Source organism: Nansenia antarctica (genome assembly GCF_963989245.1).
Source record: "Nansenia antarctica genome assembly, chromosome: 14".
NCBI lineage: Eukaryota > Metazoa > Chordata > Actinopteri > Argentiniformes > Microstomatidae > Nansenia > Nansenia antarctica.
In genome coordinates this window covers 9,452,713-9,477,531 of record NC_137684.1, presented here as the reverse complement: position 1 = coordinate 9,477,531, position 24,819 = coordinate 9,452,713, and the positions used below count along the sequence as shown (strand labels likewise).

Sequence of the window (24,819 nt, the reverse complement as noted above, 5' to 3'; positions counted from 1 at the left end):
GATGGGTGCGAGCTCATCATTTGAGCCTGTGTCCAAAAAAATCCACAACACATGCTTCCACTTTCTGGGTACTTCAGTCTTTTGTGTCTTTTTTTTTTTTCATATTACAAAGGTTTTAGTGTTGAAGAGCTCACTCGATATAACAAACAACAATTTTAGGATCACTAAATACTAAAAAAGCAAGGACTGTGTGATCATCTAGTTATGTGTAGTTATGTGTTTTTAGCATGTTCATTCTATCAGTATGATGTGCTAAACATTCAGATGTTAGATATGTTACATAGTAAACATTCTTTGTTGTTAGCTGCTAACTAGTAAATAGCTAGCGCCACGGAGCACAATCTGTTTCAGTTCAGGGCGATTTCCTCCACTATTTGGTTTGACATTCAAATAAGCATATCTGCTTCAACTATTTACAGATTCCAACGTATGACACATCATTTGGAAGCTTACAAGTTGCACTTTCATAATCAAATCAAGAAAAAGAAAAAAAGACTTGGGGAACAAAACACCAGTTCCTGTCACATATTGTGGAAGGGGCATTCTAGCTTCCACTGAACCTGGCTTACTTGTCTTCATTGATGGTGTAACTACTGACCGCAGCAGCAGGATGAATTCAAAAGTGTACAGAACTGTTCATCAGCCCAAGTACAAACAAACGCCTCTGAACTCATTGAACGACCATGACCCAAAACATCCTGCTATAACAACTAGTGGGCTTTTCAGGCCCAAAGAGTGGAAAGTCGTTGACAGACTTAAGTCAGTCTCCAGATTTCAGTCTCTTAACGAACATGCATTTAATTCGCTGAAGAGGAAACTGAAGGCAAACCATCATCCTCGACACAAATAACTTAAGATGGCTGCAGTACAGGCCTGGCGGAGCATCACCATGGTTACAGTACAGGCCTGGCGGAGCATCACCAAGGTTACAGTACAGGCCTAGCAGAGCATCACCATGGTTACAGTACAGGCCTAGCAGAGCATCACCATGGTTACAGTACAGGCCTAGCAGAGCATCACCATGGTTACAGTACAGGCCTAGCAGAGCATCACCATGGTTACAGTACAGGCCTAGGCAGAGCATCACCATGGTTACAGTACAGGCCTAGGCAGAGCATCACCATGGTTACAGTACAGGCCTAGGCAGAGCATCACCATGGTTACAGTACAGGCCTAGGCAGAGCATCACCATGGTTACAGTACAGGCCTAGGCAGAGCATCACCATGGTTACAGTACAGGCCTAGGCAGAGCATCACCATGGTTACAGTACAGGCCTAGGCAGAGCATCACCATGGTTACAGTACAGGCCTAGGCAGAGCATCACCATGGTTACAGTACAGGCCTGGCGGAGCATCACCATGATTGGTTACAGTACAGGCCTAGCAGAGCATCACCATGGTTACAGTACAGGCCTAGGCAGAGCATCACCATGGTTACAGTACAGGCCTAGGCAGAGCATCACCATGGTTACAGTACAGGCCTGGCAGAGCATCACCAGAGAAGATACCCAGTGTCTGTGGCGTCAATAGGTCAGAGACTTCTGGAAATCAGTGCATGCAAAGGATTGTCGATCATTATACTGAACAAGACTGCTTAATTTGAACATTTGCTAAATCTGCCCCATTACTTTTGGGTACGCTGAAATAGGGGGACTATGCATACAAAGTGTTGACATTTCTGAATCCAATTTTTTGGAGTGTAGAGCCAAAAGAAGAAGAAAAAATGCTTCACTGTCCCATCACTTATGCAGGGCACTGTATGTCTGGTACCTTGACATACTTAAGCAACGATTAATGTAGTTTGCCCGGTCCAATGAAACCAATTAAACTCTAAGCTAAAACCCCAAAAACTGTTAAAAGTGTATGACATGTATTTGACCTAGGTCTGGGTACAACATAATCAGCATTAACATATGACAACAGCATATCCTACGTCACCCTTTATCAAGTATAGAATAAGTAGTAAGTATCGGCTTCTTTCAAATCGTCAAACTCTCTACTAAAGCCTCAAAGTTTGAGCTTCATTTACCGTGTGACCAGATAGTAATCACACCAAAAGGCAGGAGAGGACAGAAAAAATTGATATATTTTGATATAAATCACTGCATCAACTTAAACAACATGCATGAAATGGATCCATTAGGAGGAGAAGATGAATGGATCCATTTTGGTTCAAGACCAGGTGATGGTAGAGGAGAGAGCGATGAGCACACACCATAGAGCACAGAACGCAGACGCAGACTCCTCACCCCTACACCTACCTCACCTACCTCACCTGCCTCACCTACCTCACCGGACATGAACATGGCTGGTGAGCACAAGGCCGTGGGGTGGGGGTGGGGGGAAATGGATAAATGGAAAGAGAACAAACCAGAAGCTTTAACATGAAAGGCTATACCTGGCCATAACCAGGAGAGGGCGCTGTTTAGAGGACCGCAAAAAAAGAAAAAGCAGAAAAAAAGGCAAAAGGGGGGGGGGCAGCATATACGTATTGCCAGAAACATGTTTTTATCGTGGTACATTAGTTCATTCTGGAGTTTTGAGAGGATGCCAGTTTGCTGGAGTTTCTTCTAATTTCCAGTGTTTGAAATATAAATATAAATATAGCTTTGTTCTCTTTCACAGTCCCACGTGGAGAAACGATGCTCTCTCTAATCAAAGTAAGGTCTTCCATATTTAATCTCTTCTCCTATGTCAACAAGTGTGTGTCGTCTTTCCACAATGGCTTTGCTCTACAGTTTGTGTGTGTGTGTGTGTGTGTGTGTGTGTGTGTGTGTGTGTGTGTCTTATAACAACAGCTAATCATCTGTGGTGTGTCTGACTCTTGGTCGACCCTGTTTTGTGCAGTTTCACTCCCCCAGCTAGTAGAGATGGACTGGAGAGTGGACATGAAGACTGCATCAGACTCTGTCAGTCGCATGGCTGTGCCCACATGTCTGGTACACATGAAGGTACGCAGGCATTCTGGGCCTAATGTGACCACACCTGGGGGGTATTCCATCAACGCTGCTAAAGGAAATTCTAGGCTTATTTTGATAAGTCTCGTGAGATGTATCAAGATATGCCTGGATCTTTTTAAGAGTCGCGAGATCGAAATAATAAGATTTTCCTTTAGCGACATTGATGGAATACCCCCCTGTGTCCTCCTCACCTGTATTGATTTGACTGTAGTTGTTGTTTTTTTACTTTAGACCACATGAGTCTGAGTACCTGAATCCTCTTTTAGTAAATGTATGTCTGTAAGTGGGCTGCCAAGAGTTAGTATCTAGGCCCGCTATACTACATTGCATTGGCTTTTCAGTTCAGACACAACCCATGAAAACTCCATTCAATTCTGCCAGAAGGCAAGGTGTAGTAATAAGCATTTCCCCATGACACGTCAAACTCTTTCAGATATATGAGGAAGTGTCTAGGGGAAATGTCTGGTGTTGGGAATTTGTCTGGTCTGGTGAATTTCTCGAAACATTCTAATCTTGCAAAACAAATAGCTTAGGTTGTTGTGTATGAGGTTCCAGACAGTCAGTCACCAACTCTGTGGTTGATATTGCAGATGGGGGACTCGAGCTGTCCAGGAGGGAGTGACTCCCAGTCGTCGATGACGGTGGAACTGAGCAAGGAGACTCTGGACACCATGCTAGACGGGCTGGGCCGGATCCGGGACCAGCTGTCTGTGGTGGTTGGAAAATGAGGACATTCACCTTTGGCTCTAGGGTGCATCTAAACACTCTAGAGTGGCCTATCGCCCTCCACTTCAACTGCATTGAACTAAAACCGTAGGGAAAGTAAAACCAGTATGGTGGAGGATGCCTATAGAGAGATCAGCCGTCGGCTTTTCGCCAGTCTGGTTTTCACATCAAAAAAGAGGAATCGCCTCTACTATTTGGCTTATGCACACTTTGTTCAGTAGTAGGCGAAATATTTGGAAATGGTGGAACAGACTCCCAGTCACCTGGGGAAGAAAGAAGTCACCATACACACACACAGTGTTTTTATTTTTTTATTTGATGAGAACAGAGTTTAACATTAGCCGATTTGCATTCACCATTTTATATTTTTCTTTCCCCACCCCCACAATGACAACAGAGAAGAAAGGAAAGATACTACATTCCCCTATTGGCCTGTCATCTTTTGAATCAGCAGACAGTGGCAACAATGTATTTTTATTCACTGTTTATTGTGTAAATAAATGAAGAGATTAACTCTGAAATTAGTCTGTGTAACCTCCCCAATCACACTGGTGGCACAGTAAAGCTGAATTCATTATATAAAAAAAACTGTTCTGGCTCACACTTGTGTAACAGTTAATCATTGTCTGCCTGTAGGTTGTGGCCCATGAGGGTCTATTTGAATATATGTAAAACAACAACACTGGTGCATTACCTGAACCATGGCGTTGGTTCTGTGAGAGCAGTACTGAGGTGCCTGTGTGATGCTTTCCACCACAGCACTCACTCACACTCACACTCACACCTTCCCTAAGCAAAACAAACACACATGGTGTGATGTTGCACCTGCAACTCTGAGCCAGACTGTGTGACTAGTCAACATGCAATAGTGTAACAGCTGATCCTCGTCCAACCAAGGCTGAATTCAAACCCATGTAACAACTTAAATGTAACATACAAGCTTGCACACTAACCATTAAAGGTGAAGTGTTAGATAAGTAAGATAATAAGATACGTTTTATCTCACACTGGCCACACATACTGAACATAACACATGCTATGTTTTCTAATAGCGGCAAATGTGTGCATATCCTTAACAAACAAAGTGTAACATAGGTAAGCATCACAACACCAGGTTTTATAAAGGCTTTGTTTGGGCGCTCTTCAGTTCATGTTATTGATCATTCCTTACTTGCTACTGATGTACCATGGCAAGTTAGCACAACTGTAACAATCATATTGTACCTTTAACACTTAATCAGCCGTGAGGTGTTAAACAGCACCAGTGAGTACAAAAAAAAATCTACCTTTGCACTCGATCAAATTTCAGGACCCTCCTTTCATGACTTTTCCTAGATATGTGCGTTCTACAACCCAGCATCTTTACATTTTCAAAATCGAGTTAGTATAAAGCGATTTTGCAGTATTTCTGTGTGTGTCTGTGTATTTGCCTTGGGATTCGGCTGCCATCTTTTTCTCCAAGGCTGCAATTCTCTTTTATATCAGCAGAGGTAGCAAGGGGGCACACACTGTGCTCAACCTTCAGGCTTCAGTGCTGAATTAGATACAGTGGATAAGACTGATATTTGTAACATAATGTGTTTATATATAGGCTATATATAGCAATAGTGATACATAAGATATGTATATGTACAGACAGTTATGAAAATGATAAACTGTACAGTATGTCTCCCAATCCCTTCAGATTTGTTGGAGCTGAGGGTTTTTTTTCACCCAAGTTCCATGCAATAGTGATAAGATATTATGATATGTGTAGCCTATGTACAGTTATGAATGATACACTGCACAGTATGTACCTATCAAGCTGTGCGGTATTACATAGGTACCACAGCAAAGTAGTTCATCAACAAATATTATATAACAAACGGATATTTATAATATTGTATATAATGTCTTTTTTGTATATCACTGTAGACCACGTTGTAGTAGTAGCCAATTGCAGAGTGTATTCATTATTTTGTTTGTTTGAATCCTCACTGTGTTAATGTTTTGCAGTGAACAAACAATTGTTGGGTGAATAAACTGTCTCTTGCCGTGAAATGTGTACATCAAATAAAATGATGTCGGCGATGATTATGCCTGTACAGCGCTGTCAATTTTCAAATAATGCTATAGGCTATATATATCTATCTACCCTCCCTCCACCCCCACCCAGAGAGCTTTGGACTGTCTGGATATGAACACTTGAACACTTGATCTCTGCACTTTATATTTATATTAATTATGACTCTTGCACTTTGATGTTGGTTTGCACTGTCTTGTCCTGTCTTGCACCTGTCCTGCTGTAAACCGTGCTCCATTGTTCCAAACCAAATTCCTAGCATGTTTACATGTCATGGCAATAAAAGTCTTCTGATTCTGATTCTGATTCTGATTCTGATTATGAATGTTCAGTTGTGATATGAAGTAGCCAACAATTCTCATGTCGACCATGATAATAATAGGCTACAACAAGGTTGTACATAGATATACGCAGATTCATATTTGGATAGTTGATTTTGGCACTCTTTCTGATCGTCCCGTTCACAAAAAACGAAGGTAATAAGTCACGTAATATGGCGAAATAAATGTTCGTTCAGACAATACAACATATATTGAAAAATATGAAAAATACGTGGGATGGAGGTACTGGGATGATATGTGGCAGTTTCTCGCGCCTGTCCCGTTCTGTTGTTCAAAGAATATAATATAAAACGCATCACATGTTTGTCACTTGATGCACAGGGGAGGGTAATCTTATTGATCGTTTCCCATCAGCCAACAATAGCTGCCAATTCATGAGCGAGCCAAGCGGGTTTCAAAGCTGCCAAGCAGGTTTCAACGCTTACAAGCTTACAGCAGTCGATTGTCTGCTGATGTTACGGGCACGGCCGGCGTGAAGTTCACGACAAATAAACAGACTTTATCACTGTGAAGCTCATAACTATGATAACACAATATTGCAATATTTATTACTATTATTTTTGTATAATAATAATCAACCATCATTCGTTAGTAATGAAAACTCCCGCAGTTCCGATCAATCTCCTCTCCACTTTACACATTACATAACCAAGATTTTTGACATCACAACAATGTCAACACAATCACAACAGAATCTTATTTTATCCAACCAGGTTTTATCCAATCATGTCTTTCAACATTGTCACACTTTTCATTACACACATTAGCGGCATCAAAAATGATGGGCTGGGCGTGCGAGGGAGCGTGCTTATTCTGGCAGATTGTGAAATATTAAAACCAATAACATTCTGAATGATTTATCATTCTGTACTCTTTCTCTCCTTTCATACAATCACTTGATGTTGATGGGGGGAGGGATGGGGGAGGGTTGATGGCCCGATCAATGAACAAAGACATCGGGTTTCCCCCGCTCCACCACGTCCCAACGGTGTGTTTTTTCTCCTCCTTCAAGTCGCTCCTCTCAGGAGACCACTATTTATACATAATAATCCACAGATAGGCACAGTCACAGTGCTACATGAAAATATCTAGCCACACACCACATATCATAGCTCCGCCCTATATGTATTTATCATCATATTTCTCAATATAAAACGGAGGTACAATATATGGTACATTTGATTATGTAATCATCAACGATTGATTAGTAGGCCATTGTTTATCAAAGATGAATCCTGACAATTGAATGCCATTTGAGATCGAGACTCGGTAGCCAATAGTGATAATGAGTTCAATCTGTAAACAGTTATCATCTCAATAGGACGGCCAATGTAATGCGTTGTTTTTTTGATTTTGCATTCCTTGTTTCGTGGTAAACTAATCTCTTTCTGATCGTCCCGTTCACAAAAACCTAAGGTGGGACAACTCGTTTCTAAGTTACAAACTTCTGAGTTACAATCATTTGATGTTGATGGGGGGAGGGTTGATGGCCCGATCAATGAACAAAGACATCGGGTTTCCCCCGCTCCACCACGTCCCAACGGTGTGTTTCTGTAACCATTCTCTCCTCCTTCAAGTCGCTCCTCTCAGGAGACCACTATTTATAAATAATAATCCACAGATAGGCACAGTCACAGTGCTACATGAAAATATCTAGCCACACACCACATATCATAGCTCCGCCCTATATGTATTTATCATCATATTTCTCAATATAAAACGGAGGTACAATATATGGCAGATATATGTATGGTATATTATGGCAGTTTCTGGCGCCTGTCCCGTTCTGTTGTTCAAAGAATATAATATAAAACGCATCACATGTTTGTCATTGTGTGATAATACAGATACCTGGTCCACACAGCTTCAGATTCCAAGGAAATTACTTGGAACTATGTGTGAAAGGGACAACATTGCAATATATATTACAGTTATTTTTTAATAATGCTAATCAACTTTCATTCGTTAGTAATGAAAACTCCCGCAGTCTCGATCAATCTCCTAGATCAGGGGTGGCCAACCAGTCGGAGACTCAGAGCCACAAAACATTGTTGGGGTACCAGAAAGAGCCACATCATACATGCGGGCTCACAAAAGCGCTCATTCACACACACGCAATACATTTCCATTAGGCTGGCTATGAAACCAGTGGTGTAATTTCAGCAAAAGCCATGGTATGGCAAGGTCTGAGTGGGGGGGTTGAAGGGGGGTTCCCCCCCTCGTGGATTTTTTTTTCAAAACAGTTGTGCAATAGTCAATTTTGGTGAGTTGTTTCTATACAATTTACTTATGTGACATTAAGGTAATGAATAAAGGAGACAACTACAGTATGCAGGTAGTAGCCTACATCTTTCCTAGCAGGCAGACTGGTTCAATCTCCTTAGAAACAAAACATAACAGATTTAGCTATTCTCAACTCTAAACGAACTGCACTGTTAAAATGCTAGATTAGACCTCACCTGTGTCCCTGTCCCTGTCACCTGTTTAGACCTCACCTGTGTCCCTGTACTTGTCTCTGCTGCCCTTTGACCAAAAGAGGTCTTTATGTCCATTTTCCTTTTTTCCCCTGGCATATTTGTTTTACCAGCTCACCTAGTAAAAGTGAGACGATTGATAATATCAAAAACATGCTTGCACACACATATAACTTACTCACACACAAGTCAGTGTTACTGGCCCCAATTTGGTACAATTATTACTGAAATTATTGAGAATAGAGACATTGTTGACATACGTAAACTAGCTCTTGTAATCTTTAATGTTCGCTAACTAGCGAACTCACTAAAATAACATTAGAACATGTTTGTACTGACAGAACATGAACTTGTTCATTAATATGTTACATTTGAACCAACAGTATGTAAATGGCATTTATACAGTTTGTTTAACACACCTGAATGAACGAGAATCGTGGACAAGGTTTTAACATGAACGTTACTCATGGCTTGTTTATTGAGGAACCGATGTCCCGCTCCAGTGTTGCCAGATAGGCCTACTTTTGGTCACTCTGGACGGGTGGATTCGGCAGCTTTTAGACTGGTTGGGCTTGAAATTGTCAATCCCGTCTGGCAACCCTGCGCTCCACTACAGCGCCTGGCTGGTGGGGTGAGATGGAGCCGGGAGGTTTTGAGTTACCGTTGTGGGTAGTGGATAAAATCACCAAAATGACTAAACGTGTTTCAGATTTTTTTTAATGTTAAGCCAGGTATGGCGAGTGCCATGAATTGCCATACCAAAACGACGCCTATTGAGACACAGAGAGCGAGCCACGCACTTTTAATGAATGGATTAAAGAGCCGCACAGAGACAGGCAAAGAGCCACATGCGGCTCGCGAGCCACGGGTTGGCCACCCCTGTCCTAGATCAATCTCCCCGCGGTGTGTTTCTGTTGCGTGTTCACGCTTCTTGCGTGACATCGCCATCCAGCGATTTTTGTGGGTCAGTACACACACCCCCATTGTGATTAGTGGTCGTGTGATTCCACACCTCGTCGCGCTTTAGTAGGTAAAAAAACGTCGGCGCCTCCAGTGTTAAAGCAGCTATGCACAGCACTCCATGTCTCTGACCCATTTGTTGCGCTCAAGGAGAGGTATTACTTTTTCACAACATGATTACAAACTATAGTAGCTATAGTATAGTAATACGTCCTTATGTAGAGTCATATTAATCATGATCAAGGAGTAAATGACACAGTAGATGCTTTAAACCACAGCACTGGTTGATCTTTGTCCATATTTTCAGATCTCGGGAAGACAACGTCATCTTAGCAAACATACTTGATACATGAACACTAAACATAAGTTATGCTTTACTTTCAATCACATACTAAATGGCTCAGATGAGACATTTCATGCCCCATTTAAGTCTTAATAGGTGTTTGACACTGTTGAATGACAAAAGTTAGGTAACAATCTCTTAAAGCTAATAGTCAACTTCCAGACCGCTTGTTAAGCGGACTACCAGTAGATGCGCAACAGATATTACGAGGCCTGGATAATGATTTGACGTGTCAGTAACCACATCAATATGATCCGTGACCAGTATATTCAAGACTGAGTGGTTGTGTAACAGCATTTACGAATGGTGGTAACTTTGTTAAGTACTGTAACTTTGAGTCAGAGGGTTACTACTTAATAAGGTCCTCTGAGCTAACACTGCTTTCACATTTCATCTTTATAATTACTACTGAACACTCCAATAACAGTTAGTCTCACAACAACACTTGAGCAGATGTGTTGGTGGCAGTGAAAATTCCTTTCAAAAGGCATGTGCCAACTTAAGGAAGACACAGTGTACAGTAAGTAACGGGACAGTAAGTAACGGGACAGTAAAGCAGTGGTGAGGTCCGTCCATGTTCATTCGTCTGTCCGCCCCGTCCGTCTGTCCGTCTCAGGAAGGCTCCAGCAGTGAGATCCCCTCCATGTCCAGCTCAACTGAATGGACAGTGAAGTCTCCAAGGCCCTGTGATACACAATAGGCAATGCTGGTTTGTTTTGGCTCCATAACAGGGTTCCTACAAGTTTCAACAAGTCAAATTTAATACCCTTTTAGGCCTTTTTCTAGACCTCTTTGAATAGAATTTTAGACCTGTCGCAAAACCATATGATAGCTTTTTGTCATCCTCGAGGTGATGAAATTAGGGATTTCACTGCCATACAGACAAAAAAGTCTGAAGGATAATTAATATAAAATAAACAAGTCAGATAATTACTCAAAAGTAAATGTATTAACATTAACAGTTAACTGTAGAAAGTCACTTCAACGTGAAGAGAACAAAGTGCACAAAAGCTTCCTTGCAGGACAGCTCCCTTTTTAGGCCTTATAAATCGGATTGATGGATTTTAGACTTTAGGGGCCCTTTTATGCACTTCATCAATAAGACGAGGCGGTAGATCTAAACTTAAGACGTGGAGGCGTGGTCAAGGCCACTTTGCTATTATGCGTGCTGTAGTGGGCGCCTAAAACCCGGCGCTAAGCAAAGAAATTAGTCATGGGTGTGTTTTGGGCGTCTTCTCAATCAACCAATCAGCGTGCCAGGTGCCATTCCCTTTAAGAACCGGCTGCGTTGAGTCATTAGCGCTATGCTATTATGGAAGTCCTGAGAAGGAGGTCAGCGCGCTTCTCTGCCTCTCCCTTCTGAAATAAAGCATTTATACTGTGACCGTAATTGACGTCTTGCCGTGGAGCCACGTGCGTGTTCATGTGTGCCCACATGCATGCGCAAACCGCGGAGGCGCGCTCGTGTTTCAAAACGTGCATGAAGTCTAAACTTAAGAACTTTTCAAACCACTTCTTAGCGATAGGAGCAAAGTCAGATCGCATAATAGCAGGGGCGCCTAGTGCACTTCATTAACATATGAACACTCCCACAATGAGCAATATATGCACGGGAGTTTTACGTCTTATGTGTGGGCGCCTATCGACACCTGCATAATAGCAGTAGCGCGTATGAAGCGCATAATAAGGGTGGGGGTAGGTCTTAACCTGGCGGTGAGTCTTAATTAACACTTAAGACGGCAAGTTAAGAAGTGCATAATAGGGCCCAAAGGCTTTTTACGACCGGCGCGGGAACCCTGTTTAAACTCATGTAAATTGCCAACCAGAAGTTGATAGATCAGCTCTCCTCTTGGAAAGAAGTAAAAGTTTATTAGCCATTTCATGAACTGCAAATACATTCATCGGAAATTCTACGTTCTAGATTCTAGAGCTCTACATACATGACACAAACAACATTACCTTAATGACATGAATAAGTGCTCAGTAGGATATATGAATGCAACATAGTGGCCATTTCCGTTTCTCTCCTTCCGTACTCACGTGTGTATTGTTGAGGATGTGCCTCACTGTCTTCCCCCTGCTGGGGCTGGCGGGTCAGCAGGTAGAGGAAGCCCCCCCCCCCCAGCGCCGGCCAGGCTCTGCCCCAGGGCCAGGGGGCGGAGGGCGTCCATCATGGCCCGCACGGCGGCCGGCTCGCACCCGGGAGCCATCACCTTCTTCTGCTGCCAGGAGCGCTCCAGACACGCCCCCAGCCTGGTCAGAGAACCTTCCAGAAAGAGAGAGAGAGAGAGAGGGAGGGAGGGAGGGGGGAGGGAGGGAGGGAGGGGGGAGAGGGGGACACTTCTTAAAACACACCTTTTCACAATGGCTTACTTGGTTTGATCTCCTGTATTTTGTTTGTTGTTATATCTGATTTTGCTGTTTTTATCTCATTTTGCTTTGTTGATTTTAATGTTTTGATCTGTGGTTTTAAACTGTCTTGTAAGGTGTCCTTGAGAGCCTTGAAAGGCGCCCATAAATAAAATGTATTATTATTATTATTTATTATTACTTCAACAAAAGAGAATATAAAAAGTTTCCCCAATGAAAAAGTCCCTATTCATGCTAGCAAGCACATTTGCATTGTTATCTGGCTGGTCTCATGCTCAGTGTGTGATTGTGTTAATTTTACGAGTTCCGTCGAAAAGCTCATGTGCAGTACGGCCTGATTTTTTTAGATAGATTTTTTTAGTGTCATTTGGTCACTTTTGAGTCACGTTGTGTTCAGTTACCCAAAACCGTGGCTTGGTCTGAGGGGGCGTCTCTCACTCACTCACTCACCCTCAGTCTCACTCTCTCTCACTCACCCTCACCCTCACTCTCTCTCACCCTCAGTCTCACTCTCTCTCACTCACCCTCAGTCTCACTCTCTCTCACTCACCCTCAGTCTCACTCACTCACCCTGAGACTACAGGTGGCCAAAAACAACATCGTGGGGGATAGCTGTGTGATTATTCTGACCGAAACCTGGCTAAATGACAACATTGTGGACGCTACTGTTAGCTTGGAGGGGCGTACGTTGCACCGCGCTGACCGAACGCTGCTTAGTGAGAAGACCCGCGGAGGCGGCCTCATTATATCTACGAAGGACAGCTGGTGCTTAAACACGAAAACTGTAAGTAGCCACTGCTCCCCAGACCTGGAATACTTGACTGTTAAATGCCGACCCACATACCTCCCTAGGGAGTTTAACGCGGTGCTAATTACATGTGTGTATATAGCGCCTAGCGCAGACAGCAAAGTAGCATTGGCGCGACTATATGAAGTCATTAGTAGCCAACAAAGCACTGATCCACAGGCTATTCACATCATAGCGGGGGACTTTAATCATGTCGACCTGAAGGCAGTACTACCCAAGTTCTATCAGCATGTGAATTGTGCAACGAGAGGAGAAAAAACACTGGATAAGGTATACACCAACATCAAACGTGCTTACAAGGCTAGTCCGCTAGCTCATCTAGGCATGTCTGACCATGTGTCAATCCTCCTGATTCCTGCATACACTACAATGGGGAAAAGTGCTCCCATCACCACTAAGACTGTCAGAACCTGGCCAGAAGGGTCCGCTCCACTGCAGATCTGCCTAAATGACACCCTATGGCAGGAATATGAGCATGAGGACCTGGAACAGTACACGTCGTCGGTTCTGAACCACATAGTGAACTGCACCAACTCAGTCACCGTGGACAAACGGGTCCGGGTCTACCCCAACACGAAGCCATGGATGACTGGGAAGGTCCAAAAACTGATCAACGAGAGGGACAACGCCTTCTTCGCAGGGAAGCGCACACCGCTGTACAGCTCCACCAGGGCCAACCTAAAGCGCGGCATCAAAGCGGCCAAGGCAGAGCACAGAGAGAAGATTGAGGAATGCCTCCTGAGCAAAGACTCCAGGCGGATGTGGCAGGGGGTTCAGCAGATGACAAACTTCAGAGCCAACAGGCTCACAGCCGCAGAGGACGACCCCCTGCTGGCGGGAAAGCTGAACACCTTCTACGCCCGGTTCGACGAGGGGCGAACGGAGGTAACCGCAACACAAACACCACTCTCTCCAGCTCTCAGCAGCCTCACCCTCACAGAGCATGAGGTGAGACGCGTACTGAAGGCGGTGGACCCCAGGAAAGCCTCGGGGCCGGATGGCGTCCTGGGACGGGTGCTGAGAGACTGCGCCGACCAGCTGGCCGGGGTTTTCACCAACATCTTTAACCAGTCCCTGTCCCAGGCCACCGTCCCACCCTGCCTGAAAACCTCAACTATCATCCCAGTCCCGAAGAAAAGCACGGTGAGCTGCCTAAACGACTACCGCCCGGTGGCACTCACACAAATCATCATGAAGTGCTTCGAGAAACTAGTCCGGGCCCACATACTCACACGCCTCCCGCCCAACCTGGATCCATACCAGTTCGCCTACAGAGCCCACAGGTCCACAGAGGACGCCATAGCGACGACTCTCCACGCCACTCTATCCCACCTGGAGAGGGGAAACAGCTACGCGAGACTGCTCTTCGTGGACTTCAACTCCGCCTTCAACACCATCCTTCCAGACAGGCTAGTGACCAAACTACTAGACCTGGGTCTATCACACTCTATATGTGCGTGGATCAAGGACTTCCTGACCGACCGCCCCCAGAGGGTGCGGGTGGGCCCCCACACCTCCACAGCCCTCAGCCTCAGCACTGGGTCCCCCCAGGGCTGCGTGCTAAGCCCCATCCTCTACAACCTCTACACCCACGACTTCACCCCCGTCCACCCCAGCAACTACATCGTAAAGTTTGCAGACGACACCACCGTGGTGGGATGTATCTCGGGGGGGGACGAGGCGGCGTACAGGGATGAGGTAGAGCAACTGAGCAAGCTGTGCAAGGTTAACAACCTGCTGCTAAACAAGTCAAAGACCCAGGAATTCATCGTAGACTTCAGGAGGAAAAAGTCCGAGATCCAGCCCCTGCTCATCGACGGAGAGAGCGTGGAGAGAGTCTCAACCCTCCGATTCCTGGGACATCACATGCGGGATGACCTGGCCTGGAAGAACAACACAAAAGGCACCATCAAGAGGGCACAACAGCGGCTATACACCCTGAGATGCCTCAGGAAAGAACACAACAAGCAGGAGATACTGGTGGCCTTCTACCACGGCGCAGTGGAGAGCATCCTTTTTTTTTTTTTTTTTGCCATTTAGCAGACGCTTTTATCCAAAGCGACTTACAATTACGAATTACAGGGACATTCCCCCTGGAGTAACTGAGGGCTAAGTGCCTTACCCAAGGGCAAGTGCCTTACCCAAGTGGTGTGGCTTCAGGCGGGATTTGAACTCACAACCTTCCGATCCCAAGTCCAACTCACTATCCACTAGACCACCACTACCCCACACACGCATCCTCACCTACGGCATCTGCAACTGGTTCCACAGCTGCACAACAGCGGAGAGAAACGCGCTACAGAGAGTCGTGAGAACAGCACAGAAGATCACCGGCGCCCCCCTCCCCTCTCTGGAAGAGCTGTACAACACACGCTGTCTCAGGAAGGCCTCCAAGATCTCCAGGGACCCGACCCACCCTGGGCACGTACACTTTATCAGGCTGCCCTCGAATAGGAGGTACAGGACCCCGGCCGCTAAGACAAACAGACTGAAGAACTGCTTCTACCACAGGGCCGTCAAGGCCCTGAACACAGCAAAGGCCTAAGTTCTGGGCCCAGGACAGTCCGGACGGATTGTATGGCAGCTAGTGCTGAGGCACAAACATGTACATTTCAAGCCTGCAAACTGTGACACTTTAAAATAACGTGAAAAAATACTTTTGTGCAATATGACAACCCTAGTTGACTATCTGTGCAGTATAGTACAGTGGATTGTGTACATAGCCTTTATTGATGTAAACCAGCTCCTTACCTTCTTGTGATTTTATGCTTTTTCTAAAAAATAAAAAAAAATCCCTTTCCTAACACCAGGGGAGCCACCCCTCCTAAATGTCGTTGTTTGGTACCTGTACTGTAGCAATGACAAATAAAGTCCATTCCATTCCATTCCTCACTCTCACTCTCCCTCAGTCTCACCCTCACGCTCACTCACTCACCCTCACTCTCACTCACCCTCAGTCTCACCCTCAGTCTCACTCTCACTCACTCACCCTCACTCTCACTCACCCTCAGTCTCACTCTCACTCACTCACTGTTCAGCTCTCCCTCTAGTTAGCTGAATGGTGAATCTTCTGCTTGCTCCGGCAGTACGGGTGAAATGATGAGACTGACACAATTCGGTTTGATTTCCTTCTTCCTCTATTAAACAGATTGTAAAACTGACAAAACACAAAACAGTTGCGTTACATATAAAACAGTTACATATAAACCAAACAGTGAACGAACTAACAGAAAGGATTTAACAAACTACACAATCATTCAGAGCTCAACTTACCAACTCCCATCTCTCTCTATAACTGACCTTTCGTTTCCCGTCACCCAGAACACACTCATTAAGCCCGCCCCCATTTCTATCTAACCAATCACTCCACTCATGCATACTTTTAACCAATCACAATCAAAAATAAAATAACCCCCAAATGAACCCTCCCATGGATTAGCCAAACACCTCCCACTTGGTCCATTGGTCCTTTATAACTAAATGGACCACAACTTTCCCTCTCTTCAATACAGTCATTTTTACTGCTCCTCCACGGGAAACAGCACGACCACCCGCCTGACGTCTCGGTCGAGCGTTGGGAAGAGATCGCGGCCTTCGCTCCTTCTTCGTCCTGAAGCCCCCACTCCTAGAGCAGGCTGGCTTAGGCAAGCCCTCACTCTTACGTCCCGAACCAACCCCTTTTCGTCTGGCCTCGCTTCCACCACCCGCCCCAGGCGGAATTGCCCCCTTAGGGCATTTTGGTCAGCCAACCAGACCACGTCTCCCACGGCCACATTTCGGGCTTCTCTGTGCCACTTGGTGCGGATGAGAAGTCCGGGCCCAGCTAGTTGACTCCACTGTCGCCAAACCCGTCCCACTTCTTCCTGGACGCCGAGGCTAACTCCGCTTCTTGTCTCCCTCAGGCGAGTAGCCTCCCACTTTGCGTCTTCTGGAGCCCTCCTGCAAAACAACCACTGCCTAACAGCTCGCCGGACCCACCCAACTACCCGAATGAGCCTGCCTATTTCACTGAAGCGTTCTGGCTCAATCAGGTCCATGAGAGCAGCGCCCCAAAGCCTCTCCCTCTCATGCTCGAGGTCCCTGGAACTCCCAACCGGTGTGGATGTCCCCTTCGCATTTGCTTCCTCCTCAATGGCGCATTTCGGGTCCAGCCCCTTCCTCGCCTGAGCGCGTGTTACAGTTGCAGTGAACGCTTTCCGTTGCAGCATGCTCACGCTATCTCGAGCACTTACAGCCACTCCCCTGGATGTTTCTTCGCTCAGCTGATCAGCCAGCACCAACACCTCTGACTCTGGCTCCACATTGGCCCTCGTTTCTGCAGGCTGGCCCTCTTTGCTCCTCCCACTTTGACCCGACTGGATCCGTGGTTCCGGAGCGAAACCTCCAGCGTTGAGCGTCCTCTCGATTCCCTCCGTGATGCTCCTCAGCTCTCTCCTGTCGCCATGAGACGCTAGAATGTCGTCTACATAGGTGTCCTCCTCAAGCGCTCTCCGCTCTTCTTTTAGGTGGGCGACCTCTGGCAGCCTTGCCGTCTTCCTCATGGCCAGCTGGGCGATGCATCCGGCTGGCTTGTCCCCGATGTAGACGCGGGTAATTGCGTAGGTTTTGATCTTCTTTTCCTCTGCGAGAGTCATCTCTTTCCCGCCCGGCTGACAATTTCCGCAGCGACACCCTCCGCACTTTGGCTCGCACGCGGCGCTGATGCTATCCCAGCTCCACCACTCGAGGACCTCTTTGCTGCTTGCAGCTGTTCTCCCGGTCTTTTCATGACCTTGCGGCTTCTGGTCTCCATCCTCTTCTTTTGCGCTGGGCGTCTTGCAGGGGATCTCCTCAAATCTTACTGCCTCCGTTTTCAGAGAACGTGCAAAGTGCGTCTGGGAGTTGTGTGCGGATCTTTCCCAACTTTCAAACAGGTCTGGGTGCGTTCCTCCCACGGTCTTCCCCAGAGGCCCGTCCCACAGCACTAAGTCTCCCGTCCCTCTTCTCCACCGTGGAGCGAGTCGTCCCTCTCGGTGGCTGATCAAGAGCTCGATTTCCTTAGGTCGGACCAGCTCTTTCTTCTCGACCCCAGGGAAGAACTTACAGAGTCGCTCTGGACTGATGACCTTGTCTGCACGAGCGATTGTGTCGAGCCCGTAGCATACCATCTCGTGGGGACTCCATCTGTTGTTGCTCCACGCCCTGACCTTTAGCAGGTATTTGTTAGTCTTGACCCTGACCTTCATTCCACCGACCCCCTGCACAGTCAGTGTTACTTGCCTCCGCTCCAGTTGGAGCCGATCGGCGGCCCGGTTGGTGATATAATTTGTGTCGGAGGCGAGGTCTATGAGGGTTCCCAGGGCATTTCCTGCTTCTGTTTTGACTATCAATGTCATCATTAGTACTGGATGTTCCTCTGGCCCATTCTCCGCGAAGAGACCCCCGCCTTCTGCGCCCGTGCTCAGCGTCATCGAAGCCTTACTGGTGAATGCGTTCACCCTCCTTTCCTGTTCAGGGTTGAGTCCCAAAGAGTCCAGGACTTCCCGTTGCTCATCAGAGAACCCTGGCCCTGTCTTCTTTCCCTCATTCCACTTGGGACACAGAAGGTAGTGATGACTCGCCCCTCCTTCATTCTGCTTGCACATTCTGCACAGGTACCGGTTACTACACTCCCCGTCGGCGCTGTGCATGCCCAAACATTTCTGACAGGCTTTGCTTTGCCTTGCTATGGCTCGTTTCTCTGCCAGACTGACACTCTTGAACTTTTGGCAGAAGAATATTTTGCCACCGTGCTGATCGCTTCCACAGATGTCACACTCTTCTCTTCTTTCCGAGTTTCTGCCCGTGACTCTGGTTTCACCTCGATGTTCTTCCTCTTCTTCATCTACCGGTGAGTCTTTCTCCGTGGCCCTCGTGAATGCCCTCTTCTCCCATCTGACTGGCCTCTCCGGTGTTCCCCCAGAGGTTTCTGTGGAGCCTCGGATTCGCGCCATCCTTTCGAGGATTACTTCCTGCCTTTTCAGAAACAGAAGAAGAGCATCGAATTGCTTGTCTGGGGTGACTTGGTTTTCGGGTTCGGTTACAAAGGTAAACCAGCCTTCCTGCACGCGATCTGGCAGTTTGCTCTCGATGGCCTTAATTACAAGTGGGTTCTTCATAGCGCCCACTTCTCCTAAGTCAGTCAGGTCCATGAGGGCTCTTTCCACTGCCTGAATAAGGTCGATCGCTTTCCTCGGCTGGTTTCCTTTTACCGCTGGTATTCTTTCCAATTCCTCAATAATTTGCAGCGCGATGGTTGCCTTGTCTCCAAACCGATTCTCCAAGGCTTTGAATACGTCCTCCGCTGAGCGGTAGCTCGAGAGTTTTAGCTCCTCGAAAACCCTTCGGTCTATGCTCTCGAGGAGGTGGAGTTTCTTCACCTCTGGTGATCCCGATGGGTCTCCCTGCTGCTGCAGGCTTTCCCAATCTTTCCGCCAGCGATGAAAATCTCTCATACACCCGCTGAACACGGGCAGCCTTGTTGGAGGGAGTTTGATCTTGGGGATGGCTCCAGTGCGGTTGCCTCCATATGTGGCGCTCTCCAGCCCTGCCTTCCGGTCCTGTTCCCATGCTTCCCGCTGAGCCTCCAGTAGTTTGGCGCGCTCTTGAGCGGCTATTTCTGCTGCCTTCCACTCAATCACGGCCGCCTTCTGCCTTGCCTCAGCGATCTCTTCTTCGGCCCCCAATTTCACCTTCGCTGTCTCCTTCTCAAACTCGGCCACGCTATCAGCTGACTTCAGTCTTGCCTCAGCGGCTTTCCTTTCCAGCTTGGCAATAGCTTCTTTATTTTCTCTATTTGTCGCTCGATCTTTGGCCTCTTCTTCGGCGAGAGCGTCGGCCCTTTTCCTCTCATCTTCGGCGAGAGCGTCGGCCCTTTTCCTCTCATCTTCGGCGAGAGCGTCGGCCCTTTCTCTATTTGTCGCTCGATCTTTGGCCTCTTCTTCGGCGAGAACGTCGGCCCTTTTCCTCTCATCTTCGGCGAGAGCGTCGGCCCTTTCTCTATTCGTCGCTCGATCTTTGGCCTCTTCTTCGGCGAGAACGTCGGCCCTTTTCCTCTCATCTTCGGCGAGAGCGTCGGTGGCCATTTGCTTTGCTGCGGCGGCCTTGTCTGCCATTTTGTCAGTATTCTCCTTCTCAACTCTTCCAAATTCAGTCACAAACGTTTCCCAAAGTTCATCCCTTTTGTCCTCCAGCTCCTCTAGTGACTTTCTCGTGTTGCACGCCTCAACTACAGGGATCCACTCCCCCCAGCTTGATAGCAGACTTCGCGCTTTGATGATGAGGTTCTCTGTGAGTGTGCTTCGTTCTTTACAAACGTCGTGGGTTGCCTCTTCTAGACTGATCCTCTTCGCGCCTTCGTGACTCCTTTCTGCTCGTCTAATTGTGGATGAAAGTTCGACCCCCGCGAACCTTGTCCACATGTTGGCCTTTAAGACGTGACCGACCTGTTCAACCTTCTGAGCTCTCTCCTCAGCGGCATTGGTGATGTCTTGAAGAAGCTGACTGTTACCTGTCTCAGGTTCCTGACTTGCTTTGGCCTGCAAACCTTCCTCATAATTGTCGTCTGCAGAGTTTAGGTCTTTCGCGTTTGACAGGAGCGCTATCCACTCGCGTTTCATGTCATCTTCGCCCATCAATGCCACTGACCTGATGATGTGGCGGCATCCTCTCTCAAAAGTGACTGCCAACTTTTCCCTTTCGGTCCTTAGTGCCTCCATTCTGCCTGTGACTCAGAAATAACTTGTGTGTACCTGTTTCGTCTTTCTATCTTATATCTTCAGCCCTCTCTGACTCCCTGAGCTGATTTGCGCTGGTCCCTGCACTTCCTTAACTAGTCTTCGGCAGCGGAACCAGGTTCACCGTGGGGTCATCCCAGGGATACTGCTAAAAATAAAATAATAAAGTGGGAGAGGATTTTCCTCCCCCCGACGACTTAATACCCAGGTACACACAAACCTATTTTAATGCAAACAGTCAATAGAGTCACAGAGAAGAGTGCTGGGTGTGGGTAGCTCTCTGGGTAGCTGCTATTAGCTCGCAATTCCTTTCTTGGTGGGTCTTGTAGGTTAGCCTAGCTGGCTGTGGATTCTTGCAGTTGGGTTAACCAGTTGAAACTAGCCGTGGATTGTTTCACTCCTTGCCTGCCTAGCTAGCTGTAGCTTTGAGTGCTATAAGCTCTACCGCGTGCCTGCTGCGCTATTTCGACAACAGGGCTAACGCTAGCTTAGTTGGCTAATGCTACGCTAGCTAGCAAGTGGCTAATTAGCTACAGTCGCGGGCGCCACGGCTCCGTTTCCGGCCTAGTTAGCTGTAGCCTTGAGTGCTATAAGCTCTACCGCGTGCCTGCTGCGCTATTGCGACAACAGGGCTAACGCTAGCTTAGTTTGCTAATGCTACGCTGGCTAGCAAGTGGCTAGTTAGCTACAGTTTCGGGCGCCGCGGCTCCGTTGCCGGCTGGCGGCTGCATCACTAACCTGACCAGGCTTTAGCTTGCTCTTATCTCCGGTGAATGGATCCTTGTCCTCCCGGAGCTTCTGTTGCGTCCAACCGTGCTTGTATTCCTTAGCTAACTGACGGTCCGTCCTCCTGCGGTCGTCAGCGGGTGTTTTACAATTGTTCAGCTCTCCCTCTAGTTAGCTGAATGGTGAATCTTCTGCTTGCTCCGGCAGTACGGGTGAAATGATGAGACTGACACAATTCGGTTTGATTTCCTTCTTCCTCTATTAAACAGATTGTAAAACTGACAAAACACAAAACAGTTGCGTTACATATAAAACAGTTACATATAAACCAAACAGTGAACGAACTAACAGAAAGGATTTAACAAACTACACAATCATTCAGAGCTCAACTTACCAACTCCCATCTCTCTCTATAACTGACCTTTCGTTTCCCGTCACCCAGAACACACTCATTAAGCCCGCCCCCATTTCTATCTAACCAATCACTCCACTCATGCATACTTTTAACCAATCACAATCAACAAATAAAATAACCCCCAAATGAACCCTCCCATGGATTAGCCAAACACTCACCCTCAGTCTCACTCACTCATCCTCACTCACCCTCAGTGCACGCACGGGCACACTCCTCTGCATTGTCCACCAGCTGTTCAGCGTTCTCCACGATGGCAGGGAGGCGGCTGTACCAGCTCCGCACCACATCCTGCCAAACACAACACAGTTTAGGTAGGCTACCCAATATTATCTCCCGGTCTCAAATGGTTAACAAGTGTTAGTGACAGAGAGAGGTAGATTAGAGTTAGGTAGAGGAATGTAAAACGATCAGATCTAGGACAGACTTAATCCCTCATTACATATTCCCAAGATATTGCTGAAAGGTGACCTTTTTATTGATGTTCGATTACTAATATTATTTCAAACAGATAATTTCTTGAAGTTGATCACAGTACCAGACTTTAGTATTCAGTATACAGCCTTTATGTATTTAGAATGAATATAAAACAAAACAAAAGTGGTGGAAAAAAAAAGCCATCAATAAGATGAAAGGAAAAGCTGATCTTGATGCTCTTGACCACAGATTTAGAAGAATAAACTCTATTACAAAGCCCCCTGGGATAGGGAATCTCCAACCCTTGGTTCTAAGAACAGCACTTAAAGGTGGGGTTTGAGAAACACTCAGCTCAGTCAGGACAAACCTTAACATGGCATTGACTCACATTAAAAACTGAGGTTTAGGGACGAGGCAGAGGGAAGAGTGATCAGTTTAGGACCTGTGGCTTCCCCTCCTCATCTCCTTTCCTCCACTGAAGTATCAGGACAGTCACAGGACAGGACAGGTAAGACAGTATTATTCCAGGTGGGCATTTACCACCGTTTTTGTTAGTCTTATCTTTAAAGTGCAGATGAGCATAAATGAAGTAGATAAGGCCACTCTTAAGTTATTTTGATTCCTTTGTTCAATAATTGAAGAGAAATTGCAGCATTGGCAGGAAGTGTTCTACTGCTACTGTATAATGTAAACAGGAAGTGGTCAGAAGTGGTATTACTGTGAAAGACACAGGAAGGACGTGTATGTTAGTGTAGCGACTAGATAGAGCCAAAAATAAAAAAGTTGCAACAAAAGAAACCTGTCTGGTTTCTGTATTGTAGACAGGAAATCATGTATGAGACAGACAGCCAAAACCATGGGTTGCCTATTCATTAAGACATTGATGTAGGATTGATAGTCATCATTATTTTGTAGAGATATGGTCTCATCCCTGAGAAATAAGTTTACATGCACACCATATTCCTGTATTAATCAGAATATGCTCACTAGTCGGGTAAGAGTCATGTAAACACGTGCAGAACCGGATTAAGGCCATAGGAGAATATTTGGAGAATATTCCGAATAAGACCCCTGGCATATGCCTGTTTGAATCTGAATATTGTGACATGTATACACCTTAATCGGAAAATGTCGCTTTCCGGAATATTCAGTCACGTCTGCGCATGCTCGATTCGCAGGGAATCCTGGGTTTTGTTGTTGTTAGGGACAGCATAGCAAGCCACGATGGCGACTAGCAGGAGCCAGCTTTTCTGGAGTGAGGAGGAGACTGCAGTCTGCCTTCAGATAATTAAAGATTTAAATATCATGGAGTACATAGATGAAAGAAAACATAGAAATAGTGACCTAGTGATCTTTTAAAAAGTTTGTGAGGGACTGAAGGAGGGAGGTTTTGTTAGAACAGTCAACCAGGTGAGACACAGGGGGAACACACTCAAGGTGGCTCTGGCTGGCATGAATGGCATAAGCTGGATACACTTGTTCGCCATTTCTTCTCGCTCTTTGATTGCTTGAAAACCTTTATTGTCCCCAATGGGGAAATTTTGTTGTCAAACAGCTCAGTTAGGGCAGACAGAAAAAATTCAATAAAATACATAAAACAGTGCAGGCTCAATAAGTAAAAAGTTCCAAGTTCCAAAGTTCCAGCTCCAGGTCTCCCCCACCCTGCAGGGCCTGGTTGTAGAGTCGGAGTGCAGCTGGAACAAAGGACTGTCCAAATCTTTTTGTACTTTGACGGGGGAGAACAAATCTGTGGCTGAACTTGCTCCTCATCCCCGCCAGCTCGCAGTACATCGGGTGGGAGGGATTGGCCAGCATGGCCGCCAGTTTTTTCCCCATCCTCTGTTCTGCCACCACCTCTAGGCTGTCCAGCCCGGTCCCCACCACAGAGCTGGCCTTCTTCACCAGTTTGTTTAGCTTCGCAGCATCCCTGGCACAGATGTTTCCACCCCAGCAGGCCACGGCGAAGAACAGAACGCTGGCAACCACCGACTGATAAAACATTCGCAGCAGCTTGTTGCAGACACCGAAAGACCTCAGCCTTCTCAGGAAAAACAGTCTGCTCTGCCCTTTCCTGAGAAGAGCCTCGGTGTTGTCAGTCCAGTCCAGTTTGTTATTAATTTGTACTCCCAGGTACCTGTAGGAGTCCACCCTCTCGACTTCCACCCCCTTGATGGTGATGGGGGCTGGGGCTGCCCTCCAATGTTGAGGACAAAGTGGATCAGCAGGAGTGTTGTAGTTAAATTGTGGTTCAAAAGCGCAAGTAGGAGAACACAATAATGGAGGACTATGTTGGAAACAAGCATTGTGGCCTAGCTGTGGGTTAACGCCCGCTCAACGACCACAACCAAGCTACCAACACTAACGTTACTATAGTAACAACTATTTCCAGATGACTTCATAATTTTTAAGACGGGGGCTCGAATCCCACTTCTGACATACACTTTTTACTGCATTTCGTTGTCTGAT

The 24,819-nt window shown here is 46.5% G+C and overlaps 1 protein-coding gene and 1 pseudogene across 2 annotated transcripts in view; one reads left to right on the top strand and one right to left on the bottom strand.

Annotated features, from left to right (window-relative positions):
- Positions 1-2,304: 2,304 nt before the first annotated feature.
- Positions 2,305-3,688, top strand: LOC308169810 (COMM domain-containing protein 9-like; the record flags this gene model as incomplete). Its single annotated transcript, XM_080544554.1, has 4 exons — positions 2,305-2,330; positions 2,626-2,660; positions 2,848-2,951; positions 3,551-3,688. The coding sequence occupies 4 exons, from the start codon at positions 2,305-2,307 to the stop codon at positions 3,686-3,688; spliced, it is 303 nt and encodes a 100-aa protein (XP_080400680.1).
- Positions 3,689-10,478: 6,790 nt separating this feature from the next.
- The window catches only part of LOC308169809 (L-fucose kinase-like), a 46,113-nt pseudogene continuing 31,772 nt past the window's right edge, over positions 10,479-24,819 (bottom strand). The window contains exons 13-15 of the transcript in view: positions 22,128-22,227; positions 11,907-12,132; positions 10,479-10,550 (exon numbers count right to left, since the gene is read on the bottom strand). The product of the transcript in view is annotated as an L-fucose kinase-like (transcript). The remainder of the gene's footprint in view (positions 10,551-11,906; positions 12,133-22,127; positions 22,228-24,819) is intronic.